Source organism: Heliangelus exortis, chromosome 13 (genome assembly GCF_036169615.1).
Source record: "Heliangelus exortis chromosome 13, bHelExo1.hap1, whole genome shotgun sequence".
NCBI lineage: Eukaryota > Metazoa > Chordata > Aves > Apodiformes > Trochilidae > Heliangelus > Heliangelus exortis.
The window spans coordinates 941,104-966,770 of record NC_092434.1 but is presented as its reverse complement, the minus strand read 5'-3'; the positions used below and the strand labels follow the sequence as shown (position 1 = coordinate 966,770).

General features: G+C 50.4%; 1 protein-coding gene and 1 long non-coding RNA gene across 3 annotated transcripts in view; one reads left to right on the top strand and one right to left on the bottom strand.

The window, feature by feature from the left end:
• The window catches only part of JPH3 (junctophilin 3), a 58,479-nt gene extending 38,450 nt beyond the window's left edge, over positions 1–20,029 (top strand). Inside the window, exons 3-5 of the mRNA XM_071756584.1 lie at positions 281–405; positions 5,963–6,882; positions 17,749–20,029. Of these exons, the coding sequence (XP_071612685.1) occupies positions 281–405; positions 5,963–6,882; positions 17,749–17,829 (1,126 nt within the window). The 3' untranslated portion in view covers positions 17,830–20,029. The remainder of the gene's footprint in view (positions 1–280; positions 406–5,962; positions 6,883–17,748) is intronic.
• On the bottom strand, positions 19,135–22,958 carry LOC139801914 (uncharacterized). Of its 2 annotated transcripts, none has more exons than XR_011728395.1 (2): positions 21,278–22,958; positions 19,135–19,190 (listed from the first exon to the last, which is right to left on the bottom strand). It is a non-coding gene; the product is annotated as an uncharacterized lncRNA (long non-coding RNA). The 2 variants fall into 2 exon arrangements; XR_011728396.1 differs by lacking the exon at positions 21,278–22,958 and adding an exon at positions 20,061–20,210.
• Between the last annotated feature and the right edge of the window lie 2,709 nt (positions 22,959–25,667).

The window sequence follows — 25,667 nt, the reverse complement described above, 5'->3', positions numbered from 1 at the left end:
ATATAATATAATAAAAATACAATAAAATACAATAAAATACAACAAAATAAAATACAACAAAATTAAAATTTAAATAAACATGCTTATTTTTCTTTACATTCCCAACCTCCTGGGCAGCCTGCAGACTGAGAAGCAGTTCACAGCCCTCTTACCCATCACCTCAAGGACCCCCAATTCCTCCACCACATCCAGAGGGGCTTTTTGTAGGGACAGATCCGAGCTCCCCCGTGCTTGGGAAGCTGCTGACTCCTTCTGACCCCTCTCTCTCTGCTTCTCACAGGACCTCTCACTCCAGGGCCAAGGCGGAGGCAGCGGTGACAGCGGCACAGAAAGCTCAGGAGGAAGCCCGGATCGCCAGGATCACTGCCAAAGAGTTTTCACCTTCCTTCCAGCACAGGGAGAACGGTCAGTGCTTGGGTCCCCTGACCCCCTCTGCCCTGCTCAGGGACCCCAAAACCCCCCCAGAATCACCCTGCGGGGAGGTGCCCACAGCTACTGGTCCTGACTGGGACTCCTGGGGTGGGAAACCACCCCCTGACATCAGTGTTTGGAGGTTTAAACACCAATTTCTCAGTATTCCTCTTCTCCCACCGAAATATTCCCATTTTTTCAAGTTTAGAGTCCTTACAGGTTGCACAGAAAAAACCCAACAAGGGCTCCAAAACCAAAACACAAATGATGTCAGTGGTGGGCACTGATTTTTTATTTTTTTTTTTATGGTTCATGATTTCTTTTGAACTGTTGGGCTTGCAGGGCTGGGGTGACACACACTGGGACACAACCCATCCATCACCTGGCTGTGCAAATCAGTCCCGTGTGTGTGTGCAGAGCTGTTGGGGAACTTGAGGGATGGAAATCCCTGGGGGTTCTTCTTTCCCCCCCATCATCATCTTCCCTGTGAGGGTGCTGAGCCCCAGGGTGCCCCCAGAAGCTGTGGCTGCCCCATCCCTGGAAGTGTTGAAAGGTTGGATGGGGCTTGGAGCATCCTGGGCTGGGAGAGGGGTCCCTGACCATAGGACCAGAGCTAAATGATCATTAAGGTCCCTCCCAACCCAAACCAGTCTGGTTCCATGAAAGCTGTGGTCAGGCAGTGGTCTTCAGGGGGCACCTGAGGAGGATTCACCCCATATGGGCTGCACCCACCCTGGAGGGGCTGCTGCCAGTGGGGTTGGGAAGCTCCACAGCCATAATTAAGAGAGTAATTAATAGAGGTGAGTGGTTTGATTCTGCCCTCATCGGGAGGCATCTCTCATTGTTTTCTCCCCCTTTAATTCCCCATTTCTCTCTAAATGGAGTTACTCACTTGGCTCACTGGCTCCAGGGGTTGGTGTCAGGGACTCACGGTGATGGTTCTGATCCACAAGCCAGGGGAAAAGGGGCTCAGTGCATCTCCTGGCCCAAGTCCTCACTTCACCACAGCACAGGGGCAGTAAGGGGCATCCCATGAGCCATGAACCTTCTGGAGCTGGGCCGTGCAGCCGAGCATCTCCCCTCACCCCCAGACACAGCCACCCAGGGGTGGGCACTGAGGTGCTGAGCATCTCTCTGCTCGCTGGCAGAAGGTGCAGCCTCTTCCCACACCCCTCAGCATTTTCTCCTCCAATTTGTATATCAGAGATCCGAGCTTTCTCACAGGGCTGCAGAGTCCCAGGGGCTTCTCCAGCCCTGAGATATTCCTCATCTCCATTTCCCCTTGCCAAGAGACTTGGCCGTTTTAAATCGCCTCTTGAAAAGATATTTTTAGGTGATGCATTTTTTACAAGCTTCTAGACAGGGACATGGTGCTTGACTGGTGTTGGGGCTCCTGTTCCTGGTGCTCACGTCTGGGTGGGTTGTGTGTGAGTGAAGAGCAGGGCAGGAGCTTCCACTTAGAGCACATTAAAAAACAAACACAGCAGCCCAGCCACGGGGGGAAAGCTGGGAGTGCCTGTGGGCTGAGGCAGGCAGGGAATGGCTGGGAGCATCAGTGCCACCCCACAGCCCCTGGGTCTGGATGCTGGTGCTGGATGTGCCCCCTCTAAACAGCAGCATGGGTGCTGGATGTGTCCCTCTTAAATAGCTCAATGGGTGCTGGATGTGCCCCCTTTAAATAGCATAAAGAATGCTGTGCATGCTCCCCTTAAACAGCATCATGGATGGGTGCAGGATGTGGCCCCTTTAAATAGCTTAAGGGGTGCTGGATATGCCCACCTTGCACAGCATCAAGGGTGCTGGATGTGTCCCCCCTAGAAAGCATCATGGGTGCTGGATATGCCCCTCTTAAACAGCATCCAGGGTGCAGGATGTGCCCCCCATAAAAAGCATCATGGGTGCTGGATATGCCCCTGTTAAACAGCATCATGGGTGCAGGATGTGTCCCTCTTAAATAGCTTGATGGGTGCAGGATATGCCCACCTGGCACAGCACCACGGGTGCAGGATGTGCCCCCCATAAAAAGTATCATGGGTGCTGGATATGCCCCTCTTAAACAGCATCATGGATGGGTGCAGGATGTGGCCCCTTTAAATAGCTTGAGGGGTACAGGATGTGGCCCCCCTGCACGGCATCCAGGGTGCTGGATGTGCCCCCCATAAAAAGTATCATGGGTGCTGGATATGCCCCTCTTAAACAGCACCATGGATGGGTGCAGGATGTGGCCCCTTTAAATAGCTTAATGGGTGCAGGATGTGGCCCCCCTGCACGGCATCCAGGGTGCTGGATGTGCCCCCCATAAAAAGCATCATGGGTGCTGGATGTGACCCTTTTAAGCAGCATCATGGGTGCTGGATGTGCCCCCCTCAAGTGGTTTAATGGGTGCAGGATGTGCCCACCTCGTGCAGCATCACAGGTGCTGGTCATGACCCCCTTCAACACCATTATGGGTGCTGGATGTGTCCCCCTTTAACAGCACCATGGGTGCTGCTGCAAGCACTGCTCCCAAATCCCACGTGTGTGTCCTGAGGGTCCCCTCAGCACCAGGGGACACGTCCTGGGCTTTGCAGACACCACAGCCAGGGCCTGGCTGCCTCGGTCCTGCTGGCAACCCAGGTTTGGGGCTCTGCATCCTCCTTCACCCCCTCCCAACCCTTCTTCCAGGAACACCACGTGCTCCACCACTAATTTTAGCTCTGAATAAATCCTCGCACAGCCTCGGGTGTCAAAAACCACCAAGACAGCCCTGGGGCATCTGTTGAGTTTCTCTGCAAGGAAACACCCACATCCTCCTGGGACTCCTGTGGGGTGGCCGTGCCCCATCAGCAGTGACCCCTGCTCATCCAGGAGCCCTATAAGAGGCTGCAAACCTCAGGGGTTTAACCCCTGGAGAGGAGGAATCATCTCAGCTCGTTGCAGGGCCAGGTGGGGAAGATGTAGGAGGAGAGCAGTGTGGTCCCTGGGGAGGATGCTGGAGCATCTCGGGCTTTCTCACCTCCAGGGTGGGGCTGGAGGTGCTGGGGAGGGATGGGGTTGGAGCAGGGGGTGTAGCTGGAGCTTGGCTTTGGGGGTCTTCAGAGCTGGTGGGAAGCTTTCAAGCCCCTGCACCTCCAGCCTGAGGTGAGCAGGGACACCCCAAGTCTTGGGTGAGCCCATTTCAGTAGTTGGGTTCACAGCATCCTCATAGGAAGCTGGGTTATTCCCCCCCCTGCCTCAGTTTCCCACCTGGGATATTGGAGGAGGGCTGAAATGGGAACATCTCAACAACAGCCACAAAATCAGTCTGTGTTTTTCCCCAGGGACTGTTATTCTGAAAAAAAAAAAAAAAAAAAAAAAAAAAAAAAAAAAAAAGGAGGGGCTGTACTCCACCTTTTTCCTTCACCACAATTTCCCAGTTGCTTGGGGGGGGACAGAGAGAAATCCCAGAAGGTTCATTACCTCCCCTTCCCCCCAGGCAAACAGAGACACAGGGAACAAATTAAAACTGAACTAGCAGAGTGAGCATTGTCCCAAAACACACAGAGGTTTTCCTGTGGCAAATAATACAATAAATAAATAAATAAGTAAATAATAAATAAACCCAACAAAAAAAAACCCCAAACCAACAAACTGACAGTCCTTAGAAAGCAAATTTCCCATTAAAAAATTCCATTAAAAAATTCCCAAGCAGTCTCCCCACTATTTACCTCCTCTCCTTGTGGCTGGACCATGGTGTGGTAGGACATGGGGACAGCTGGGGGTGGAGGCACGTCCCAGGGGTGGCAAATTAAAAAAATTTAAATTAAAAATTACTCAGCAGAAGTGAAGAGATGAGAGCAGGGGCTCCAGAGCATTTCTTTTGAAACCCTGGCAAGAAATTGAGTTCTTCCTTTTTGAGCCTCGTTTCCTGTCTGGCCCTGGCAATTGCAACGAGCTGCATTTTGGGGGCATTAGGCAGTTAATGTATTTATCAAATTATTCACACGATTTAGCATGGCTTTCACTGGGAAAAGCTCTGCCTGGAGAGGGGAAAATGAGAATTAAGCACTCTTAGCTTGCACCCCCTTGGAAATAATTTGCTGTTACATCAGTGATTAATAAGTGGCAGGTTTTCTAATTGTGATTCTTGCCAGCTGGTCACCTCCTGCAGAAGACACTCAACCACTCTCAAAGTGCCCCTCCCCAAGGAGACATTGTCTGGGGTGTCCTTTGGGCTCAAAGATGAGATAAGATAAAAGATACAGATAAGATGCAGCACTCATGTAGCCCTGAACAAACCACCTTGCTCCTGCCTGAAGGTGTGAGGCACGACCACCCCTGTGCTCTGCATCACATCCCCCAAGAAATGTCCTTGTTCTCCTTGTCTGTGTGGGTTTGTACATCCACCCAGGTGGCACCATCTCCCCCTGAACCTTCAAGGTGAGGTTTCTGTGCCATACAGAGCAGCCACAAAGCTGATGTGTTTCTCAGCCCAGGAGGGGGGGTGTGAAGGCACAGGGTGGTCCCAGCAGCTCGGGGTATGAGGTGAGCATTGGCTTCCACCAACCACATCTCTGATTTCCCCTCTCATGCCAGAGAACTGGGTGTGGAGCTGAAAGAATGAGGTGGTCAGATGGATCCTCCAAGAGTTATAGTGGGGACAGGGGGTTTCTAAAAGGGTTGGGAGCACCGGGCTTTCCAGGAGTGGAGAAACACAACCTTGGTGCAGAAACACAACCTTGGTGCAGAAACACAACCTTGGTGCAGAACGCCCCAGCAGCTGCTGCCAAACCTGCTCTGCAGGTGCTGGAGGTGATATCAAGCTTGGTGTAAAACCAACGAGGCCTTTTCTCTTGGCCTGGTGGCAAGAAGCTGTCCATTCATCTCGAGTCCTGTGTCCAGTTCTGGGCCCCTCAGCTCAGGAAGGATATCGAGGTCCTGGAGCAGGTCCAGAGAAGAGCAAGGAGGCTGGGAAGGGATCCAGCACAAGTCCTGTGAGGAAGGGCTGAGGGAGCTGGGGGTGTTGAGGCTGGAGAAGAGGAGGCTCAGGGGAGACCTCATCACTCTCTCCAACTCCCTGAAAGGAGGTTGGAGCCAGGGGGGGGTTGGGCTCTTTTCCCAGGCAACTCTCAGCAAGACAAGAGGGCACAAGAGGTCTCAAGTTGTGCCAGGGGAGGTTTAGGTTGGACATGAGAAAGAATTTCTTTCTGGAGAGGGTGATCAGGCATTGGAATGGGCTGCCCAGGGAAGGGGTGGATTCTCCATCCCTGGAGATATTTCCAAAGAGCCTGGATGTGGCACTCAGTGCCATGGGCTGGGAACCACGGGGGGAGTGGATCAAGGGTTGGGTTTGATGATCTCTGAGGTCCCTTCCAGCCCAGCCAATTCTAGGATTCTATTTCTATGATTGTGTGACATTCCTGCTGCCCTCCTCCTGCCCCCCATTCCCTGCCCCTCCCAGCCCCCTTCTTTGAGATGAGGAACCCAGTGGGCACCCACAGGATAGAAATAACCCTGTCGCGTTTCTCTCTCCCTCTCTCTCTCTTTTTCTCTTCACGACTCCACAAAACCAAAAAAAATACCATAAAAAAAGGGCTCGAATGCCAGAGACCCAAGCGCCAGAACTCGAGCGATGACATCGAGGTCCTCTCCACGGGGACCCCTCTCCAACAAGAGAGCCCCGAACTCTACCGCAAAGGGACCACCCCGTCCGACCTGACCCCTGATGACAGCCCCCTGCAGAGCTTCCCTGCCAGCCCTTCCTCCACCCCTCCCCTGGCTCCTTCCTGCAGGAACAAGAGTGCTCACTTCTCCAGGCAGGTCTCGGTGGATGAAGAAAGGGGTGGGGAGATCCAGATGCTGCTGGAGGGCCGCGGCGGGGATTACTTGCGCCCCAACAGCTGGGGTGAAGAGAAGGTTGGGGGGACCCGTGGGGTGAGGAGTGGGACGCTGAGGAGCGGCCAGCTGGGCTCAGCCTCTGTCCCTGAAGATTACAGAGGTCGGAGTGGAGGACACAAACACTCGGCCTCCAACCACAAGCAGAGAGAGAGGTGGACAGATTCCCCGGCCGCCGTTTCCTGGACTTCCCACCACAGGTCCCACAACCACAGCTCAGGGAGCTCCAAACTGCTCGAGCTGGACGAGGAGAAGATGAGCAATTACGAGATGGAGATGAAGCCCCTCATGAGGATGGATTCTTATATGCAAGAGGTTCACACCCAAAAAAGACACTACAGCAAAGGAGGACCCTGCAGGAGCATGGCCGATGACCACCGCGGGGAAGACCGGAGCTTCGGGGTTCAGAGACTGAGGTCTAAGTCCCAGAACAAAGAGAATTTCAGGCCAGCTTCCTCTGCTGAGCCCACGGTGCAGAAACTGGAAAACCTGAGATTCGGGGACAAAGCTGAACCTCGGCTACTAAGGTGGGACTTAACCTTCTCCCCACCACAGAAATCTTTACCTGTTGCACTAGAATCCGAAGAGGACAATGGGGATGCGCTCAAATCCAATACGGTGAGTTGCCTAAATTGTGTGTTGAAACCTGGCTGAGAAACCTGGTGCAGAGCTGCTGTGGGATCCTGCCTCACCCACAGCATCTGCTGGAAGCTGGTGTGGGGTTTTCTCCTCAGGCTCTTGGTGGGAACTGCAGGTTTTTCACTGGAGGATGCAAGCTGCAAGGTTTGAGTTCCTTTTGCCGATGATTCCATTTGTTGCCAGGCTTTGGAGCATCCACCTACAAAAGGTGGAAAAGCTGAAGAATTAAGCAAGGTGTTGGTGATGCTGCCTTGTGGGTGGGTTGTGGCAGCAGAACTTCACACGTGGTGGGACCCTCTGGCAACATCAGGGCTTAAATTCTGGTAGTTGGGCATTGTGTCAGCCTGCAGCAGGTCTTGGTCACTCTGCCACGATGTGCTGGCACTGCCTGGTGAAGCACTGGCCTTGTCACCATGCTGACCATGCCAGGTGTGGTCACAGCTGCCACACCTGCAGCATTTGGAACTGGTGAGGCCACAGCTCGAGTGCTGTGTCCAGTTCTGGGTCCTTCACTACGAGAAGGACATCACATTGCTGGAGCACGTCCAGAGATGGGCAACCAAGCTGGTGAAAGGTCTAGAGAACAAGTCCTTGAGGAGAGGCTGAGGAAGCTGGGGTTTAGTTTGGAGAAGAGATAGGAAGAATTTCAGTAGTCAGGAGGCTGGAATGGGCTGCCCAGAGTCACCATCCCTGGAGGTGTCCAAAGGAGGTGTAGATGAGGCACTTCAGGACATGCTCCGGTGGGCACGGTGGGGTTTTCCCGGTGGGAAACACCTCCGGTGGGAGCACCTTTGAGGCTGCTCCAAGGTTTTATCAAACCCATCCTGCTCACAGTTAAACAGGGATCCCTGCCTCTTGTCTTCCATGGTCTGGAGAAAAGGAGGCTGCTCTCTACAACTACCTGAAAGGGAGGTTGGAGCCAGATGGGGGCTGGTCTCTTCTCCCTATGAACAAGTAACCCCATCAGGGGAGGTTTACATTGGATAGTAGAAGAAACCATCACTGAAAAGGTTATTAAATACTGGAATAGGCTGCCCAGGTAGGTGGTTGTCCCTGAAGGCGCTTAAAAAATGTGTAGATATGGTGCTTAGGAATATGTTTAGCATTGGGTTGATTGTTGGACTTGGAGAGCTTAGAGGTCTTTTCCAACCATGACAGTTCCATGATTCTGTGGTCCCTGCTCCTGCAGCACCTGCCACAGCTCGGGCAGCAGTGTCCCACGGGTGGGCAAGGACATCTGCAGCCCCTGAGCAGCAGAAAGGACAAAACCAGCAGCTCTGTCCCTGCTGTGGATGTGGAGGAATCACCCCCACACACAGCCCTGGAGCTTTCTGGCTGCTTCTTCCTCCCTCAAGCTTCGGCGCAGGCTTGGGAGCCCCCACGCAGCGTTTCAGATGAGCTGAACACGGGGTGCTTGCTGGGGAACCTCACTGTAGGACACTTCTTGCTGCTCCAGAAGAAGAAGAGAGAGCTGCAAGTGGAGGCAGCCCTGAGCACATCCTGCTGAGCACACAAACAGGCACACAGGAGTCCAGACCGAGCTGTCTGGACCTGCTGGTGTAGGTGGCTGTGAAGCACAAGAGAAATGACAGGCAGCATTAGGGGCCTGGCAGAGGGGAAAAAGCAGCAGCAGGAATTCATAGAGTCATTAAGGTTGGAAAAGAGCTCCCTGCAGGTCAAGTCCAACCATCAATTGCACGGACACCGAGCCTGCTCTGCCTGTGGATGCTCCAGGACCTTTGATAACGTGACCACGCGTGGTGGCAGGGAGGTGGGAAAGACACAGGTCCCAGAGGAGGAATGAAACCATCATTTCTCTTCAGGGAGATGGCTGGCAGAAGCCCTTCTGGTGTCTCTGCCCACCCAGCCCAAGCTGGACAGGTTCCTGATGCTCCAGAGCTTGGGCAGGAGGTCTCGCCCTGGGGCGCTGGGTGGAGGTAACCAGGCACTGCTGGGATGTAACATTACTGCAGGTTTGGGTCGAATCCTGGGCACCCAAGAAGGGGCAGAGCCTGCCTGGAAAGGCTGACAGAAAAGCCATCAGGATGCACATCATCCTTTTTAAGTGCTGTAGCTGTGAAGCAGCATGTTCAGTTTTCTCACATTCATAACCGAGGGTGGAACAGATGGCGAAGGTTTGGGAGGAAGCTAATGGAATAGAGAGGAAGAGATAATATGGGGATTTAAATAACCTACAATGCCAGCAACAATTTGTTCTAGCAAGAAGTGCACCGTGCTCACTGGGTGTCACTCCATGGGGCCTGGCAGGGAGGGGGTCAGAGGGAAGGAGGTGGAGGAGAGGAAGGGGAAGTGCAGGGATTTGTCCTCAACCTCCTGCCCAACACTCTGACCTTGCCTGCAGCTGCCATCAGGGAATCATGGAATTTTCAGGATTGGAAGGGACATTTAAGCTCATCCAGGTCCAACCCCCCTGCATGGGCAGGGACAGCTCCCATTATTGCTCAGAGCCCCATCCAGCCTGGCCCTAAAACCTTCCAGGGATGGATGGGGCTTCCACCACCTCTCTGGGCAACCTGTGCCAGGGTCTCAGCACCCTCCTGGGGAAGAACTTCTTCCCAACTTCCAACCTAAATCTCCCCTCCTCTGGTTTGAATCCATTCCCCCTCATCCTATCCCTACCTGACAGCCTCAAAAGTCCCTCCCCAGCTTTCCTGGAGCCCCTTCAGATACTGGAAAGCCACAATAAGGTCTCCTGGGAGCCTTCTCCTCTCCAGCCTGAGCAACCCCAGCTCTCTCAGTCTCTCCTCACAGGATGGGTGCTCCATCCCTCTGATCATCCTCAGATCAGGAAGGATCTCAAAGCAGTTCAGGCTCTCTGAGGAGGGGAGGGGTGAAGGGGAAGGATTTATCTCACCCTGTGCATGCCCAGCACCCCGGGGCACTGCCCTGCTCAGTCCTGCCAAGCCCCTGCTGCCTCCTGCTCCCTCCCTGCACCTTTTCATGCAGAACTAAAGCTCCCCAAGTCCCCCACAGCCCCATTTCCCTGTGCTAACCTGAAACACTCCATCCTTCCCCACTCCCAGCCTGCGGGCAGGGAGCAGCTCTGGTGTGTGTGTGTGCACACGTGTGTGTGTGTGTTCACACGTGTGTGCCCACACTGTTTCAGCTTGCATGGCAGCAGGCTCCCTGGTGATCTGCAGCACTGCCATCTGTGAAGCTGTTGGCTGACAAGGGCATTTCTCATCTCCAGGGCAGCTGGGCTGTACCAGAAAGGTGCCTGCCCAGGAACGGGAGGGATGCTTTTAGCAGAGGAGGGTTATTTTTTTGCCCTACCTGGAGTATCTCTGTGCAAGAACTGAGGCTGTGCTCACAGGTCAGCTTGCTTTAAAAATAATCTGCCATGAACCAGCTCTACACACACCCAGCAATGAGCCCAGGGGGTTGGGTCTGCATTGGAGAGTCAGCTCAAGCTCTGGGAGCAAGCACACCCTTGGCAGTGCCAGCAGGAAAGGGGTGGGAGGCAGGTCCTGCAAAAATGCACTCTGAAAATGGTCACTTCTCTTGATTTCTGTCTTAGAAATGAGGCTGGAAGAGCTGGAGGGGTCCCTTGGTGTCCAACCTCTTGTAAGGTGTGCCCAGGTGGGGATGCAGAATTCTGTGGAGGAGACAGACACATAGGTTGCTATATGAGCTATCAGAACTTTGTTCTTCTCCATCGTTTTTCACCAGACCCTTAAAAAGAGGCTCCCAGAATCCCCCTTCATCGGGGCTGCACATCAATTGTTGAAAATTGCTCTTTAAAAGGTCATTTCTTGAGGCTGCTGCACAATCTCAGTGCAGCTCAGTGTTTGCCATCAGGGGACTTGGGGGTTTCGGGGTCACCAAGCTGGCTCTCCAGGCATATAAAAACTTCACAATTACACTTAAAGCCACCTGATCTTTCTGTGCCTCTGTGTGCACTGACCCCTTGCACACACAGCACAAACTCACACCAGTTGTCATCATCACTCAGGCAGAGGAAAACAGAACCCAGGACCTGGGTTGGGGTTGTTGGCTTGAAGGGACTTAGCTGAACATCATCATCTCTGCTGGCCTGAGGAGGTGCAAAGCTCAGACCTGTGCCTGGGTGCTTCACAGTTCCCCAGAGCCTTTGAGAAGATCTTAAAGTGGGAAAGGAAAAAAGGAGTTGTTGAAACACTGGAAAGGGAAAGAGGTTTCCTAAAACGCCTGCAACTCTTTCATCCACCAGCACAAAACGCAGCCCTGAAAATGGGTTGGGGAAAAAGAAAAAAACCAAGAATAAAAAAGAATACCTTTCCTTTCCTGCAGGTGCTGAGTATCTGTGGCTTCTAAAAGGGAAAAGAAGTGTTTTAGGCACAGAGGTCCTCAGCATGCCTGTGAGCAGGGGCAGGGATGGAGCATGATCCATCTGCCTGTCCTCATTTAGCAGAAGCAGTCACGGGTGCTCAGATGGAGACTTCTAGGGACACGTTGTGGGCTCACTAAAGGCACCCTGGAGATACGAGTAGGCTCCAGTCTTGACTCTTTAAAATCCCTCTGTCTCTTCCCACCAAGAAATCCTGGCAGTAGGGCAGCAGGCAAAAAAAAACAAAAACACCCAAAAAACCCCACCCCAACCCCCCCCCTGCTATTTCCTTCCATTGTCACAGGCTGCCAGATAAAAATCTCAGCTGTTTGCTAAGGGCATCACTTCTTACTGCGAGCAAAGGGTTGCAGCAAATGGAATTTGCAAGACATCTGCTGGGTTAGGGATCTCAAGAGAGTCCCCTGGTCACCTCCAGGTACCCAGCCGGGGAGGCAGGGAGGGATTCCAGCAGCTGCAGCATCTTCCTCGCTCGCTTCCTGCTCCAGGGGCGGATTTTCCATCAAATTATTCCGAGCAGGTTTTGCTGTCGCTGGGGAAAGCAAGGAGGAGGCAGCCAATCTGCAGGCAGCACAGGGCTCTGCCAGAGCCTGTGGTGCTGCCAGAGCTGCAGGCAGGGCTGAGGGAGGGGACCCGGGCTGGGGGCTCAGCCCCAGCTGCCACGGAGCCGGGATGGGGGGACAGAGCATGGCAACTTGTCCCTCAAATGCCACCTCCCTTTGATGCTCCCTTTTCCAGCAGCTGCAAGGTTATTTTTGGAGGGCCTGACCTCATGTTAGGCACCTTTGGCCCTCAAGGGTGTAAAATGAGGTAAAAATGAGAGCTGGGTGTTCTCTCTTGTCCCAAAAGGCACCCAGAGCTGGGGTGGAGAACCTGCATCATGTCCAGGCTGTGCTCTGAGATGCTCCCATCCATCTGCTGGGAAAAGCTCTGGAGACATTTTTGTGGTTGTCCTCCTTGTGGTGTTATCCCTGTAGTCCTCTCAGTCTCCTTCCTTCATGTTTTTCCATGATTTCCTTTTCCCCATCGGGAGCCTTCCCCAGGGCTCCTGGCAGGGGCGTCTCCAGCGCCTCCATCTCTCTCCCATCTCAGCCCAGCTGGGTCAGACCCCAAATCCCAGTGGCTGTGGCACACACACACACACACACACACACACACACACACACACACGTGTCCCTACCACCATCACCTCTAGAGACAAGGGAACAAGGAGCAGGATCAGTCCTGCAGGCACCCACTTGGCATCACCCCCCTAGAGATGAGCCAGGCCTGAGCATCACCACGGGGGCTGCAGAGCAGAGCAAAGAGTTTTGGGGGGTGTGTGCCCTTTTTAAAAACAAATAATAACGGGGAGCTGTTCTTCTTCTAACCTCTTTCATGTACAGACGTGGCAGGAATGACTTGTAACAACACGAGGCAAATATTGTTCAGAGAGAAATGTGATGTTGAACCTGACAGGGTCCTTTTAAAACCCTTTTAATCTCAGAGCCCCTTTGATGTGCCTGAAGAGATCCCCTGACTGACTTGGCTCCTATCATCCTGGATTCATTTTTGGGTTTTGAGCTCAACTCCACATCTACCTTTGAAAAGGTTGGGGTCAAATGACAGCTTTTGACCACCAAAAAAAAAAAAAAAAAAATATATATCTTACATACAGACAGACAGACAGACACCTCCAACCTTCCAGCTCACTCCCAGCTCCATGGGCACCCGTGACGTGAAGATTAAACCAGAGGTGACAAAACATCTTGGGATTAATCCTGGCTGTTGACTTTAGCCCATTTTTTCCCTCCAGAAGCAGGTTTTCCCATCCCACTCAGCTGCATGCTGGTACCAAGTGCCTGTTCCCTTTACATGGGCACTTCCAGCATCTCCTGGGCTCCCTTCCCCGAGTCACAGGAGATGCTGTAATCCACTGGAGAAGGCCAAGCAAATCCCTTATGTTTCTTTTCCTAAATACTCCTTAACCATTCCTCAGCAGCCTGTTCCTGGCAATTACATGACAACTCAGCACAAATGTCACAGAGCTGCTAAGTTTTAAGCACTTTCTGCAGTGCTGAGGCTGGAAAACAACACACACCTCTATATATACACACATATATGTATTTTTTGCTGATCCAAGCCCTTGGAAATTACACTTAATAGATCCCAGAGGGATTCCTAGGTAACCTGCACTATGGTTTCCATGGCAGAGAGACAGAGCCTGTGCCCTGTGATAACAGATCATCGTGGATTGGTAAGGCTTCAATTAATTAGGCTACAATTGCATTTGTAAACCACCTGTCCCTTGTATTCCTCAGCAGCCCCTTGGGTTAACAGAGGCTAAAACCAAACAAAAAAAAGGTGCAGCCAATGGTGGGGGGCAGCATCAGAGCTGCAGTGTGCCAAAACCCCCAAGCTGGATGAAACCTCCACCCCTCACTTCTACACTTACAATTATTGCTACTACTCCTGTGCCATAAGGATTTTTTTTCTTCACATTTTAGTACTTCCTTTGGTTTGGGTCTCTGTTCCAGCTTTCTAAACTTTGGAGGAAATCTTAAAAGCCCCTGGAGATTATCCCTGTTGGTACAGAAGGACCCTTTTACCTAGCTGATAAGTTGCCCATCCCTGGCAGGTGTTTTGCTCCCAGGGATCCTATTATATTATTATATTAAAAAGCAAAACAACACTAAACAAACAAAAAAAAACAACCAACAAACAAACCCACCAAAACCACAAATAAAACATCCCAGCCCCAGAGCTGCCTGGTTTTGCTGATGAAATTTGCATCACCCAATGTTCTGGGTGGTGCTCAGGGACACCAGAACTTGATTCAATTTTTCTTTTCCTCAGAGCCAGGCTGGGAACCATTCTGGGTGGCATTCAGCTCACATCACTTGTGTCTAGAGCCAGCCTAGATGGTCAGTGCAGGCCAGGTGTCTAACATTTAGACAGCTAAAGTTGGCTGATGGGGCTCTGCCAGCTGGTGTCTGCTTCCCAGTCTGCTCTGGGTTTGTGCTGGGAAGGCACAGCAGAGCCCCATCTCCTGAAGGACAGGACAGGTAGGGTAGTTTGAACAAATCTCTTCCTGAGGACCTGCTTTAGCGGGGCTAAAAAGAGTGTTGTGGCTTTCTTTTCTTTTCTTTTTTTTTTTTTTTTTTTAAAAGAAATATAAAAAATCAAAGGTGTGCAGGCTACCACAAACCAGGCTCAGACAATCAGCTCCACCTCTGGCTTTGTAGCACCCCAGAGGTACCATGGGCCTCCAGAATTTTTGGGGGCCTTTCCTAAGCCTCAAGCAGGCCAAAGATGAACTAAAACCTCACCAAACTACTAAAGCACCATGCAAAGCTGCAAATCAAGAGCTATGGCTCTCTCTGTTCGGCACTAGAGAGCTGGCACGTGGCGTGGGGAGTTGTACAAGCTGCTAGTTCTAAAATGCTGCCTGGCCCTGGAGTAAAGAAAAAAAAAAAGGAGTTCAGTGACCTATTGCCAGGCTGGGCTCAGCAAAACATCTCTTCCAAAGCACAAACCCAGAAATGATTCATCCTCTGCCTGGGCACTGGGCAGGAATGACTTCTTCGAAACAGATGACACACATCCCAGGACATCCTTGTCATCAGAGGGGAAAAGGGCAAGTGTGTCCCTCTGAGCAGAGGGGAAGGCAGAAAGACCTCACAAGTTAGAAATAAGCCAGATATAAGCAGTTAGAAGTGCAGCAGGATTTGTAATTGGAGTTAAAACAGAAGCTTCAGCATCCCAAAGCTGCTTATCCAGCAGCTGCCACAGGCGGGGCTCCAGCCCCTGCTCAGATCCCTGTCCCCTGGGGGGGGGCGTGGGGGGGGAAACAGCCGTGGAGAGCCCTGGTTGGAGTCAGCACAGGGCAGAAGGGGTTAAGAAACAGGAATTGTAAAAAAGAAGCAGAATTTGTGGGTCGTCAGACGGTCGGGATTTGAGCTGCTCTGTTTGCAGAGCCCCCTGCCTGCTCATCCTCGTTCTGGGATGATTTTGCTGGCAAACGGGGAAAAGCTTGGAAAAAGCCTTTCCTCCTGCCCTCTGCATTGAAGGGAGGATGCAAGATGCAGCTGGAACCAGGGAAGTGAGCAAAACCACCCTGCACAGGGATTCAGGTGCATGCTGTGAAGTTTCTGACTCCTTCCCCCTTTTCCTAGATGAGGGCATGACCTTGAGGCACTGAAGGGTCCCAGGACATCATCCCATCAGCATCCTCTGACCAGGAACCCTAAGGGGGTTGTCATTTCTCACGGGTCCATCCCAAAGTGTCCGTGGTTTGGGAGGGGAAAGCTCCAAACTGAAGAGGCAGCCAGTCCTGCTTTGTGCCTTTCTGTGTCAGAAGCAGCCCCTGGATTATCCCAGGCTGATGTCAGCTGGCATCCAACTTGGATACCTCCGTGGTACCGAGAGGATCCAGGAGGCTGAGCAGAGCAGAAGGAAGGGCGATTGCTGCTTTGGCAGGGGAAATAAGTGAGGAGGGGACAGGAGCTGGTGCAGGAGCCAGGGAAGCTGTTTAAGTCCTCCCTTGGCTGCGAGGTGGAGGGACCCAAGTGGCTTTCTGTGTCTCTGCGGTGCCCTGCCAACAGAAACAATGGCAGGGATAACCACTCCCAATCTGTTATTGTATTAACGCGGGCTCGAAAATCCTAAAACCCAATAATCTTTTGAAATGAAGCTAAAACCCCCCAAATGCAAACAGCGCAGCGCCGGGCTTGGCAGCGGAGGAGCCCGGGGAAGGGGAAGGGGGGGGGGTAGGAGTGGCAAGAAGGGGGTGGTTTCTGCCTTTGGAAAGGCTTTGCAGGCGGAGAGATTTGCTGGAAGCAGTCAGGCGTGGATACCTGGCTGCCAGGAGAGGCTCTCTGCAATCCCTCCCTGTGCTTGGCTTCCTGTGACCCTGTTGCTAAGCTACAGATTTGCCTTTCCAGCAAGCTCCAGCATCCTCGCTCCCACCCACTCCCAAATGCGAACTGAATCAGCCTGCTCAGAAGAGAAATGATCTCTGGCCAGCAAGGAGCTCTGGTTTTATATTTTTTTTTAATTTTTTTTTTTTTTTCCCAGCAGCTCTGCGGAGTGGTTACAAGGATTTGATTAGAAAGGGCACCCCTACCCCTGCCCCGTGCCACCCCGACAGCCACGGGAGCTTTGTCACCAGGACAGGAGCGTACTAAAAAAATTAAAATAAATAAATAAATTTGTACCATTCCAGGCAAATAAAGCTGGCACAGCTCTGCTGCAGCAAGAATAGATGAGGCTACCAGCTCCTCTGAGAAATAGCTACCACCTACCTGCACACACACTTGCTCACCCTGATGCAAGCCACGTTAACACTTTAGGACAGCAAATGTTTGATGGCAGGGACAAGGTGGCAGGGGGGATGTTTTTCTGCCCAGTGCTCTGCAGAAAGATGCGTTGGAGGCTTGGCTGAGGTCCTGATGCTGAGTGGTTTCCTCCAGGGTCCCACGTCCTCCTCAGGTCCAGCAGGAGTTGTCCTGGGTGCCTTCATGTTCAGTGGGAAGTCACGGGTGGTTCTGGGGTGGGTGCCTGGCAGGGGGCAGCAGGGATGTGAGTTGCTCCAATGGTTTCCATGTAGCCCTCAAGAGCTTAATTTGATGTCTAAGAACCTCAGGAAAGGTTATTAAAGCTTTCCCCAAAAGTAGAGCACTGTATCTGGCCCAGCTTTTGCCATCATGGGGACACCAGCAATGGTGTTGAGTGGGAAATGTCCTCCCCCAAACCATCCCCAAACAACTGCATGATACCATACAGGTTTTTTCCCCCCTTTTCCTTGACCCCCTCAGGTAAGAGCTGATTTTAGTTATTCTCTTAAGGTCAGATTTCCTATGGGCACGACATGGGGGAGTCCATAAGCAACTGCTGTCTCCATCAATGGGCCCAGGGGATGTGTATCCAGGACTTACACCCCATTTAAACAGAAACTTTTCCAAGACTTGTAGGTATATTGAGGCAAGTGGATGGAAAGGAAGCCTTGAAGTGGCTCAGGAAAGCAGGGGTCCAACCCTGCTGTCACCCAGACAGAAGAGGGACAGTGTCCCCAGGGATGCTGTGGGGCCCCAGGATGCTGTGGGTTATGGATCAGCATGGGGAGGGAGGAAAAGAGATCCTGGCACAGCCCAGGTGAGTTCTGTTGCTGAAACAGGAGAGAGATTTTGTTTGCAGACTGAAGGGCTGCCCGAGGAGGTCACTGGGCTTCAGGAAAAACCCCAGGGGTGACCTTTTTATATCTGGCTTCAGCCCTTTCTTCTGCTCTTTGCTCACCTGGAAGGGGAAGATCTTTATTCCCACCTTCCTCACTAGGGCAGCAGCCTGAAAAAAAACAGGGGGGGTCACCAGGAGCTTCAGGATCATTTGCTGGAGGGGTAAAAAAATGCTGCCTGGGCTCTGCTCCTCTGTGGATCCTGCAGCATCCTCATCCCTGCTGCAAGGCAACCTCAGCCAGACTTTCCAGGCACTTTCTAACTCCTCTCCTTCTCTTTCTCTTCCAGGGCTCAGCTCCTATCCTGGTAGTCATGGTGATCTTACTAAATATTGGAGTCGCCATTTTGTTTATTAACTTTTTCATCTAATTCAAGACTGTCTTGTTTGCAGAAATAACAGTTACATGTATGAATGGGGGAAAAAAAAAAAAAAACAAAACCAACAAAACCAACAAACAAACCAAACAGCAACAACAAAACAAAAACAACAAAAAAAAAAAAAGGGAAAAAAAAAAAAAAATCATAACTCGAACTGTCCTACGACAATTTCCAAGTCTTTTCACAGAAGAACAACAACAAATGATGGAGTCTCACTCACAGTTTGCCTTTTTTCCTGGGTAATGTTTTTTGGATTTTAGCCAAAATTCTTTGCTTGTATAACACTATGCTGTGTGGCATGGCAAAATGCTATCAACACTCTGCCCCCCCAACACTGGAAAGGATGAGAAGGAATCCCAACAAAAAACCAAAACAAAAAAAAACCATTTCCCTGCCCCTTCAACCCCCACCCTCAAAAAAATGTCAAATCATAACAACAGGATTGAAGGTGGAGACCAGAGGAGTGGATGGTGGAAAGAGTTTGCTTGAAGTTTGTATGGATCCTGGGATGCTCCAGGCTGAGTTTCCCAGGGAAATCCACCACAGCTTTAATGATAAATGGGGAAAAAAAAAAAAAAAAAATAGCAAAATCAGGCAACTGGTACTTGTCTTCCTTCTCCTTTTGCAAATGGAGAGATGTTGCTGTGGGAAGGAGAAAAGAAGCCCAGGGAAGGCTTGAACCCTGCCTGGGTGGGGGAGCTGGGAGAAGAGCAATGAGCCCCCTTTTATTTGTTTTCAAACAGAGCAGCAATTGGTGCTGTGCTGAATTCCTTGGGGCTGGGGGGGGAACAGGGAACACAAGGTGTGAGCAGCAGCCCCACCACCCTCCTGCCTTCACTCCTCCTCCTCCTCCTCCTCCTCCTCCTCCTCCTCCCCCTCCCCAGGCTGCTCCCCAACCCTTAGCAAAGCTGGAAAACCATCCAGTGCTACTTGGAATTCCCAGCCAATTTCTCCTGGGTAAAAACACCTGGATTGCCCCCCAAAATTTGCAGGCACCTCCAGCAAGATGAAGTGGGTGGCTGCTGGTTGTCATGGAGCAGCATTCCTTACAGCATCCCATCCCAAAGACAGGGATCCACAAAGATGCAGACTGGGGGGGAGGGACTGGGGAGGGAGGGCTCGATTCTGATCCACTTAGGATAATGATAAAATAAAGCAAAATATGATAAAGCTTGGTTTTCAAAGGCATCTGGGGAGGAGCACTGGAGCATGTCCCAGAGAGGAGGGAGAGGGTGGTGGGTTTGTCTCTTACATCTTGCTGTGGACTGTTTCAGACATCATGCTTGGGCTCTGAGCATGTAGTATTTTGCACTTTGTAATGCAGGATGTATATTCCAGCTTCCAACATGTCCCTGTTAAAAAAAAAAAAAAAAAAAAAAAAAAAAGAAAAGAAAAAAAAAACCCAACAACCACGAACAGAAAAAAAACCCCAAACATTGTTTGCAATGGCAGCCTCTAAGGATGTATTCTTTTTTTTTCTTTCTTTTTTTTTTTTTTTTTTAATATGTCACTTAAATTGTTTGTTTCTACCATCTTTGTAATATGCCTGCCTTGATTTTTCTCCCCTCCCCTCTCCCCACTGATAATATACAGACTCATTAAAGATGCCGTATCCCTGTTCTGAGCTGTGATGCTCCCAGTCACAAGAGTGTGGTCTTAGCTCAATTGCTTGGAAATGGCTGACATCCCTTTGCTTTTCAAAAAAAAAAAACCAAACCAAAAAACAACACCAAAACCAACAAAAAAACCCCATCCTAAAAAAAAAAAAAGATAAAGACTGTATTGCTCCCTGCCCGTGCTGGTTTTCCCCCACCGTGGAGCTCTGCTCTGCTGGGGATCCATCCCCACCAGGTCCAGTTCAAATGGTTTGTTTGGGATTTGGGACATCCAGGGACCAAGTTCCACCCTCAGTTCTTCCCACTGCAGCTCCATTCCAGAGGAGAAGTGGGGCAGGAACCCGAGGGTGGGATGAAAGCCTTTGGCAGAGAGATTTGGGGCAGGAGAAGGTGGGGGGGAAAAAATCCTCCTTGACTTTTCTCATACAGAGTTGTTGGGTACAGTCCTGACTTGTGGACTCAGCTTTGCTTTGCTTCTGTTTTAGCTGTTTCTCTGCTACCTTTTCAGCAGATTTCTTATTACACTGCACTGGATTGCTATATTTTTAACCAGAAATAAACTAAGGATTAGAGCATGTGCCAGTTAAATTCAGTTCTTTTCCTTACATGGTCTTATTCCCTCCTGTCGCAGTTTTTCTTCCTTCTTTTCCTTTCCCTTTTCAGGCAGAGGGTATGGGGGACAAGAGAAAGAATAACTGAAGGCAGCAAGACCCCAGCTGATTTTTTTTTTTAATTTCATTTCCCACATTAACTCTTAAATTTCTTCCTACCCCTTTTTTTTTTTTTTGTGTGTGCGTTTTGGTTTTTTTTTTTTTTTTTTCTTATTGGGTCCTTATTCATCTTTTTGGGATGGCTGCTGTACACTTGAAATGAAGCAAATAACAACCAAGTGTGATTGCAGCCCTGGGTTTTCCAACTCTTCCCTGGGTTTTCCAACTCTTCCCAAAGACTCCCAAGGGTTTGGATTTGTACATTCAGGTGCATGACCCAAAGGTCCCCCCAGGAGCAGGTTAAACAATTACATGCAAACACAATATGATATTAATATATATATATATTAAAAAAACAGCACAAAACCCCCTCTCATCATCAGCCAAATAAAAAACCCTAGTGATTTCATGGCTAACTTTTTCACCCTGGTGACAAACTAATTATTCCCCCTCTTGCCTGTTGCAGTTACATCCAAACCCAAATGCAAAAATTTTTCACCTCTTTGTTCCCCAGGATAAAACCTCCCTGAGGCTCAGCATGAGAGATAGCCACAGACTGCTATTAATTGGCTCCCCAACCACGTGTTTAAAAATAAGAAGTCTTTTATTAATCATGGGGAGCTGAGCAATTTATCTTAGTTCTGGGCTTTTCACGTTCTGCCCAAGGCCAGAAATATTCTTGAGAAGTAGCCCAGGGAGAGAGGTAATTCAGAATATTTCCTTTTCTTATGAGCCCTGGATTCCTGCACATCTACCTAAGGCACATTCAAATGTCTGTCATCGTGGCATATAAATTTCTGTAAATTGTCCATCCCTGCTGCTTTATGTCCACACTGACAGATGCATGCAAACAGCTGAAGGTTTATATCATTATTTTTTCTTTTTTGGCTGCAATGGTATTTTTATGTTCCCACAAACAGCACAAGGAGGGGCTGGAGGATCCATCACATAAAAAAAAAAGCCCCATGGCCCTCCCTGGAGACACCCAGGTCCTTTGGACAACCCCTCCCCTGGGGGAGTGATGGGCTGGTTTGATAGCACATCTATGGGGAAGGGAAAAAAAAAAAAGAGCAAGAAAAGAAAAAAAAGGAAGAAATACAAAAAACCCTCCACCTGCTCGTGCCATGTCAGCTTCTCACCAGCCCATCTGGTGTCTGGTTTGTTCCTACCCAAGATTTGGATCCCCCAAACACCTTGGGACCATCTCCAGGGCCTGATCTTTCAGGGATATTGAGCTGTTGCAGCATCTATTTAGCTGGTGTGGAGTTACAGAGCCTCAGCACTGCTTGGGAAAAAAAAAAAAAAAAGAAAAAAAAAATTCAGACTGCAACAGAAGGGGAGGGGCAAGAGGAGAACTCATCTCATTTCCATGATGAAGGCTTAATTGAAGCCCAACACCTAATTAGATGTCCTGACAGGTTTTGGAAAGTTAGGGAAAAGCAGGAAAATATTTTTAAACTGTCAGAGGGTGAGGTTGGCTCCAGGGATTTGTGCTCAAGCAGAAGAGAGCAGAGGCTGGGAGTGGATCTGCTGCATGGGGCTGAGTGCCTGGCACAGGCAATGGATCCCACAGCCCCTGGACATGGCAACACCATTCCTGGGGCAGGGAAATGGGGCAGCCCCTACATGAATCCCATCAGTTATGGGGTTGCTCATCCCTGACCAGCAGTGCTCAGCCCAAGGCTTGAACCAGCCCTGAAGGCAACTCCAGCACTGCCTTTGAGTAGCAGCTCCACCAGGACCAGGCATTTTAAGCTCAAGATTTCCTTTTATTGCTTTCTTTTGATTAATATCAACCCACAGGCACTTAGCTTGAGCACCACCAACAACCAAACTGCTTTTTCAGGGCTCCTGACCATGTCCAACCAGGGAGTTTCACCTGGCAACCAAGCCCACGGCTCCCAACCAGTGCCCCGAGGGCTGAGCATCTGGGACACCCAGTGAGCTGTGGCCCTTCACCCCAGGTGACACAGAGGGCATAAGATTAAAGGAAAAGTCCCTTCCTAGATGGTGAGAGCTGCTGAGCATTGCCCAAAAGTTTTTGTTGGATGGAGAGCTTGGAAATGCTGGGCTGGGCTGCCCCTTCCCCAGCTGAAGGTGTCTGGGGAAGAGGAACTTCAGACTCCCATTCATTAACATGAATTATTATTAACATTCATTATTTGCTGCCTGGTAGCCTCACCAGCCTTCTCACCAGCTCCTTTTATCCCAAATGTGGTACAATTTTAACAGCACTGACAGCACAGGAAGACCCAGCCTCTCTCACACACTTATTTTAACATGGTCACACCACCACCAATCCAACCTTTTACCTCCTCCCAAAAAGCAGCTGCCCCCCTCCCTCCCACCCCCAACCCCAGCAGCTGCTGCATTTTGGTATCAGGTGTTTGATCTTGGAAGGAAGAGCTGGGAGAATTATTTCTACAAGTAGCAGGAGCACTGCTCCCCAACCTCTCCCAGGTTTCCAAGCTCTTTTCTGGTCCATCCCTGAGGGATGCTGCAGCTCTTGGGCCAACAGCTGCTTCCCAGCTAAAGCTTTTTCAATCCCTCAGCTTTTTTCTCCCCCAGTCCCTCAGAGTTTGGCAGAATTTGGGTGTCCTTGGCCTTGCAGAGAGACACAAGGTGCTCAGGGCTGGTTAGCACTGCTTTGACTCACCCCTGGGGTTGCTGGAGCAAGAAAGCAGAAGTTTTGCTGATATAAAACAGGTGAATAACTCCAGGTTCTCCCCCAGACAGAGGGGGAAGGGTTGGGAGAGCACAAGAAGGCTGGGAAGCAGGCAGAAAAAGGGATTGGGACTGAGAGAGCACAAGAAGGCTGGGAAGCAGGCAGAAAAAGGGATTGGGACTGATTTATCTCCAAAAATCAGTCCCAGCAGTCAGCTCAGCTCCGTGTGGCTGAACCAAGGCTGCTGGGAGCAGAATCCCAGAGATGCTCTGGGCATTTTTTTCCTCTAGAAACAGCATTTCTCTCTGGGTCAGTCCTGCTTGCCCTCTGATAAGCTCCCCTTCAAGGTTGATTTGCTTCCCCACACTAAAACACAGACACTGATGGGCAAGAAATCACTCTCATGAGTTCCAGGCTAAGCTTGGGTTAGACACAAAGCCCCCAGACTTCTGCTGTGGACTTTGCTGTGCAACCCCAAGTCAAATGCACTGCAGCTGCCACCCCCTTCTTCCCTCCCCAGCTGTGCATGGAAATGTAGCAGAAAAATCCAATTTCACTGCACTCTTTGCAGTGTGTGTGGCCCAAAGAAAAGAGATTGCTGAGTACATTTTCCTCCAGGAGCGAGTTAAAAAACATAAAAATGACTTTCAGCTTTGTCTTTTAGTTGAAAAAAACAAAGCAAAACAAAAAAAAAACCCCACAAAAAAACCCAACAGCTTGATTGTTTCCAGATCTAATAATATACTGAGGTCTCCTTCTCCTATGTAAATGTTTATCCATTCATCCCTTTACAATGAGATGGGCAAAAGCACTGGTCTGATGGATGCCAAAGGCATAACTGAATTTTTTTCTGGGCATTCATACATTAAAAAAAAGTACAAGCTGTTCTTGGTACATGTCAGACAAGAATAACTACCCTGCTGACAGACACTGCTGGAGTCTCTCTGGTCCTACTTTTCCACCAAGTTCTCACCCTGGCCCTTCTCCTGAGTATCATTTTAGGAAAGCCACTTCCCAGGATCAAGGTTGGAAAAGATCTCTAAGATGATGTCTGCCTGTAAAATCCTAACCTTCCTCTTTAAGACACTTTTGGACCCCATAAAAGAGAAATTATCAGGTGTCTTAACCAGCAACCCCTGAGGATGCTCCAGGGGACTCTCAGTCAGTGCTCAGAGGAACAAGGTAATGTTAGTTTGGTACCAAAGTGTCAGAGGTTGCATTTCTTAAGCCCCTGGCAGAGCCCAGCACATCCTGCTCCCCCCTGCAGGCACCCGAGGTAGCAGTGAGAATCAGCCACCCTCCCTGAGCTCAGTTTTACCTTTTCTCTGAGGTTTTGTGGCAGCTTCCAAGGCTTCCCCAAGTGGCACCAGCAAGAGCTGGGCTGGGGTGTCCCAGACACACCTTCAGCAGGCACCAGGGCTTGAGGGAGAGCTTTATTTCTCTTGTGATTTGCTCAGCTGCATGTGATTTCATTCGTGGCTCAAGCTCAGCAGCTGCAAATGCAGCAGTGAGAATGGACACTGGGTGGGTTTCAGCCCCCACACAGCATGGTCCAGGTAGGCTGCTGACAACTAATCTCATTTTTCAGGCCAGGAGGGATGGCCAGGGTGACATCTTCTCACTGTACAACCCCAGGATGGCCACCAGAGCCTCCTGGACCAAGCCATAGGACCAACCCCAGCCTCCACTAACTCACCCAAAATCCTTGCTCTGGGAGGAACTCAACCAAGCTGCACAACCAGCTCAGCCCCCAAAACCTCCTGTCCCTCAGCTCTGGGGCCAGGCAGTGTGTTCCCCAAGGGACACTGGGCCCATCCTGACTGGCAGATTCCTTGGAAGTGTTGGCTCTGCCAGTCCATGCCTTCCTCAGTCATTCTGAGCTTGGCACAGTGCACACCCAGGACCACATTTCCAGAGCCTGTGAGGAAAAGATGAAAGGAAAAACCTCAGCATATTGTTTCACACACTCCAGCTCATCTGATGCATCTCCTTCCCTCATCCAACAGTCTCTCTACCAGAGAAGGGGGAGGGAGAATCTTTTCCTGCTGCTGCACTGTACAGAATTATCCTTCATCCTTGGCACTGCTGCAACCCAGCTTCAGCTCAGGAGAAAAAAAAAAAAAAAACAAAAAAAAACCCCAACAAAACACAAAACCTCATTCAGGGTCCATAGCTGTATTTGTGAAAGTAGAAAAAGACAAAGAACATCTGGCAAAAGGTGTGTTTTCCCCTGGCTGGTTGGGCCTTTGGAATGGAGTCCCACGTGGGGATGCTGTGGTTTTAAAGCCACTGTTTTTAAAACAAAAAGTAAATAAATAAAAATAATAATTTAAAAATAATTAAAACCAAATCTGAAAATGCAACTCGGTGGCAGATTCCCCAAAACCTGGCACAGAAAGCCAAGGATATCACACCCAAAGGATCACATGGCAGGGAGATCAAGGGATTGTGAAGGAACCCAGGTGAGAGGGCAACTGATGCTCTTAGCCAAGCAAGCACAGGGGATTCTTCCCTAATTTACCAATAAATGGTTTATTTTCACCTCTCACCAGTTATTCTGACAACTGCTACCTCCCTATCACACGTTTTTACTTGACAATTAAATCCCATTGCTTCTGTTCAATCTCTCACTCTCATCAGGCTCACAGAACCTAACACTGCTTTCCCAAGAGCTGGTTCCTTGGGGATTCCCTTGCCAAAACAGCACCCCCAGCCCCCTGGATTTCTCTGCACAAGGCCTTCTGGTGCCTTCTGGTGTCAGCTCAAGCCAGCACTTGTTCCCTGCCACAGCCACACACTTGTTCCCATCTGTTGTCCCCAAGGACCACAGCACTGCTC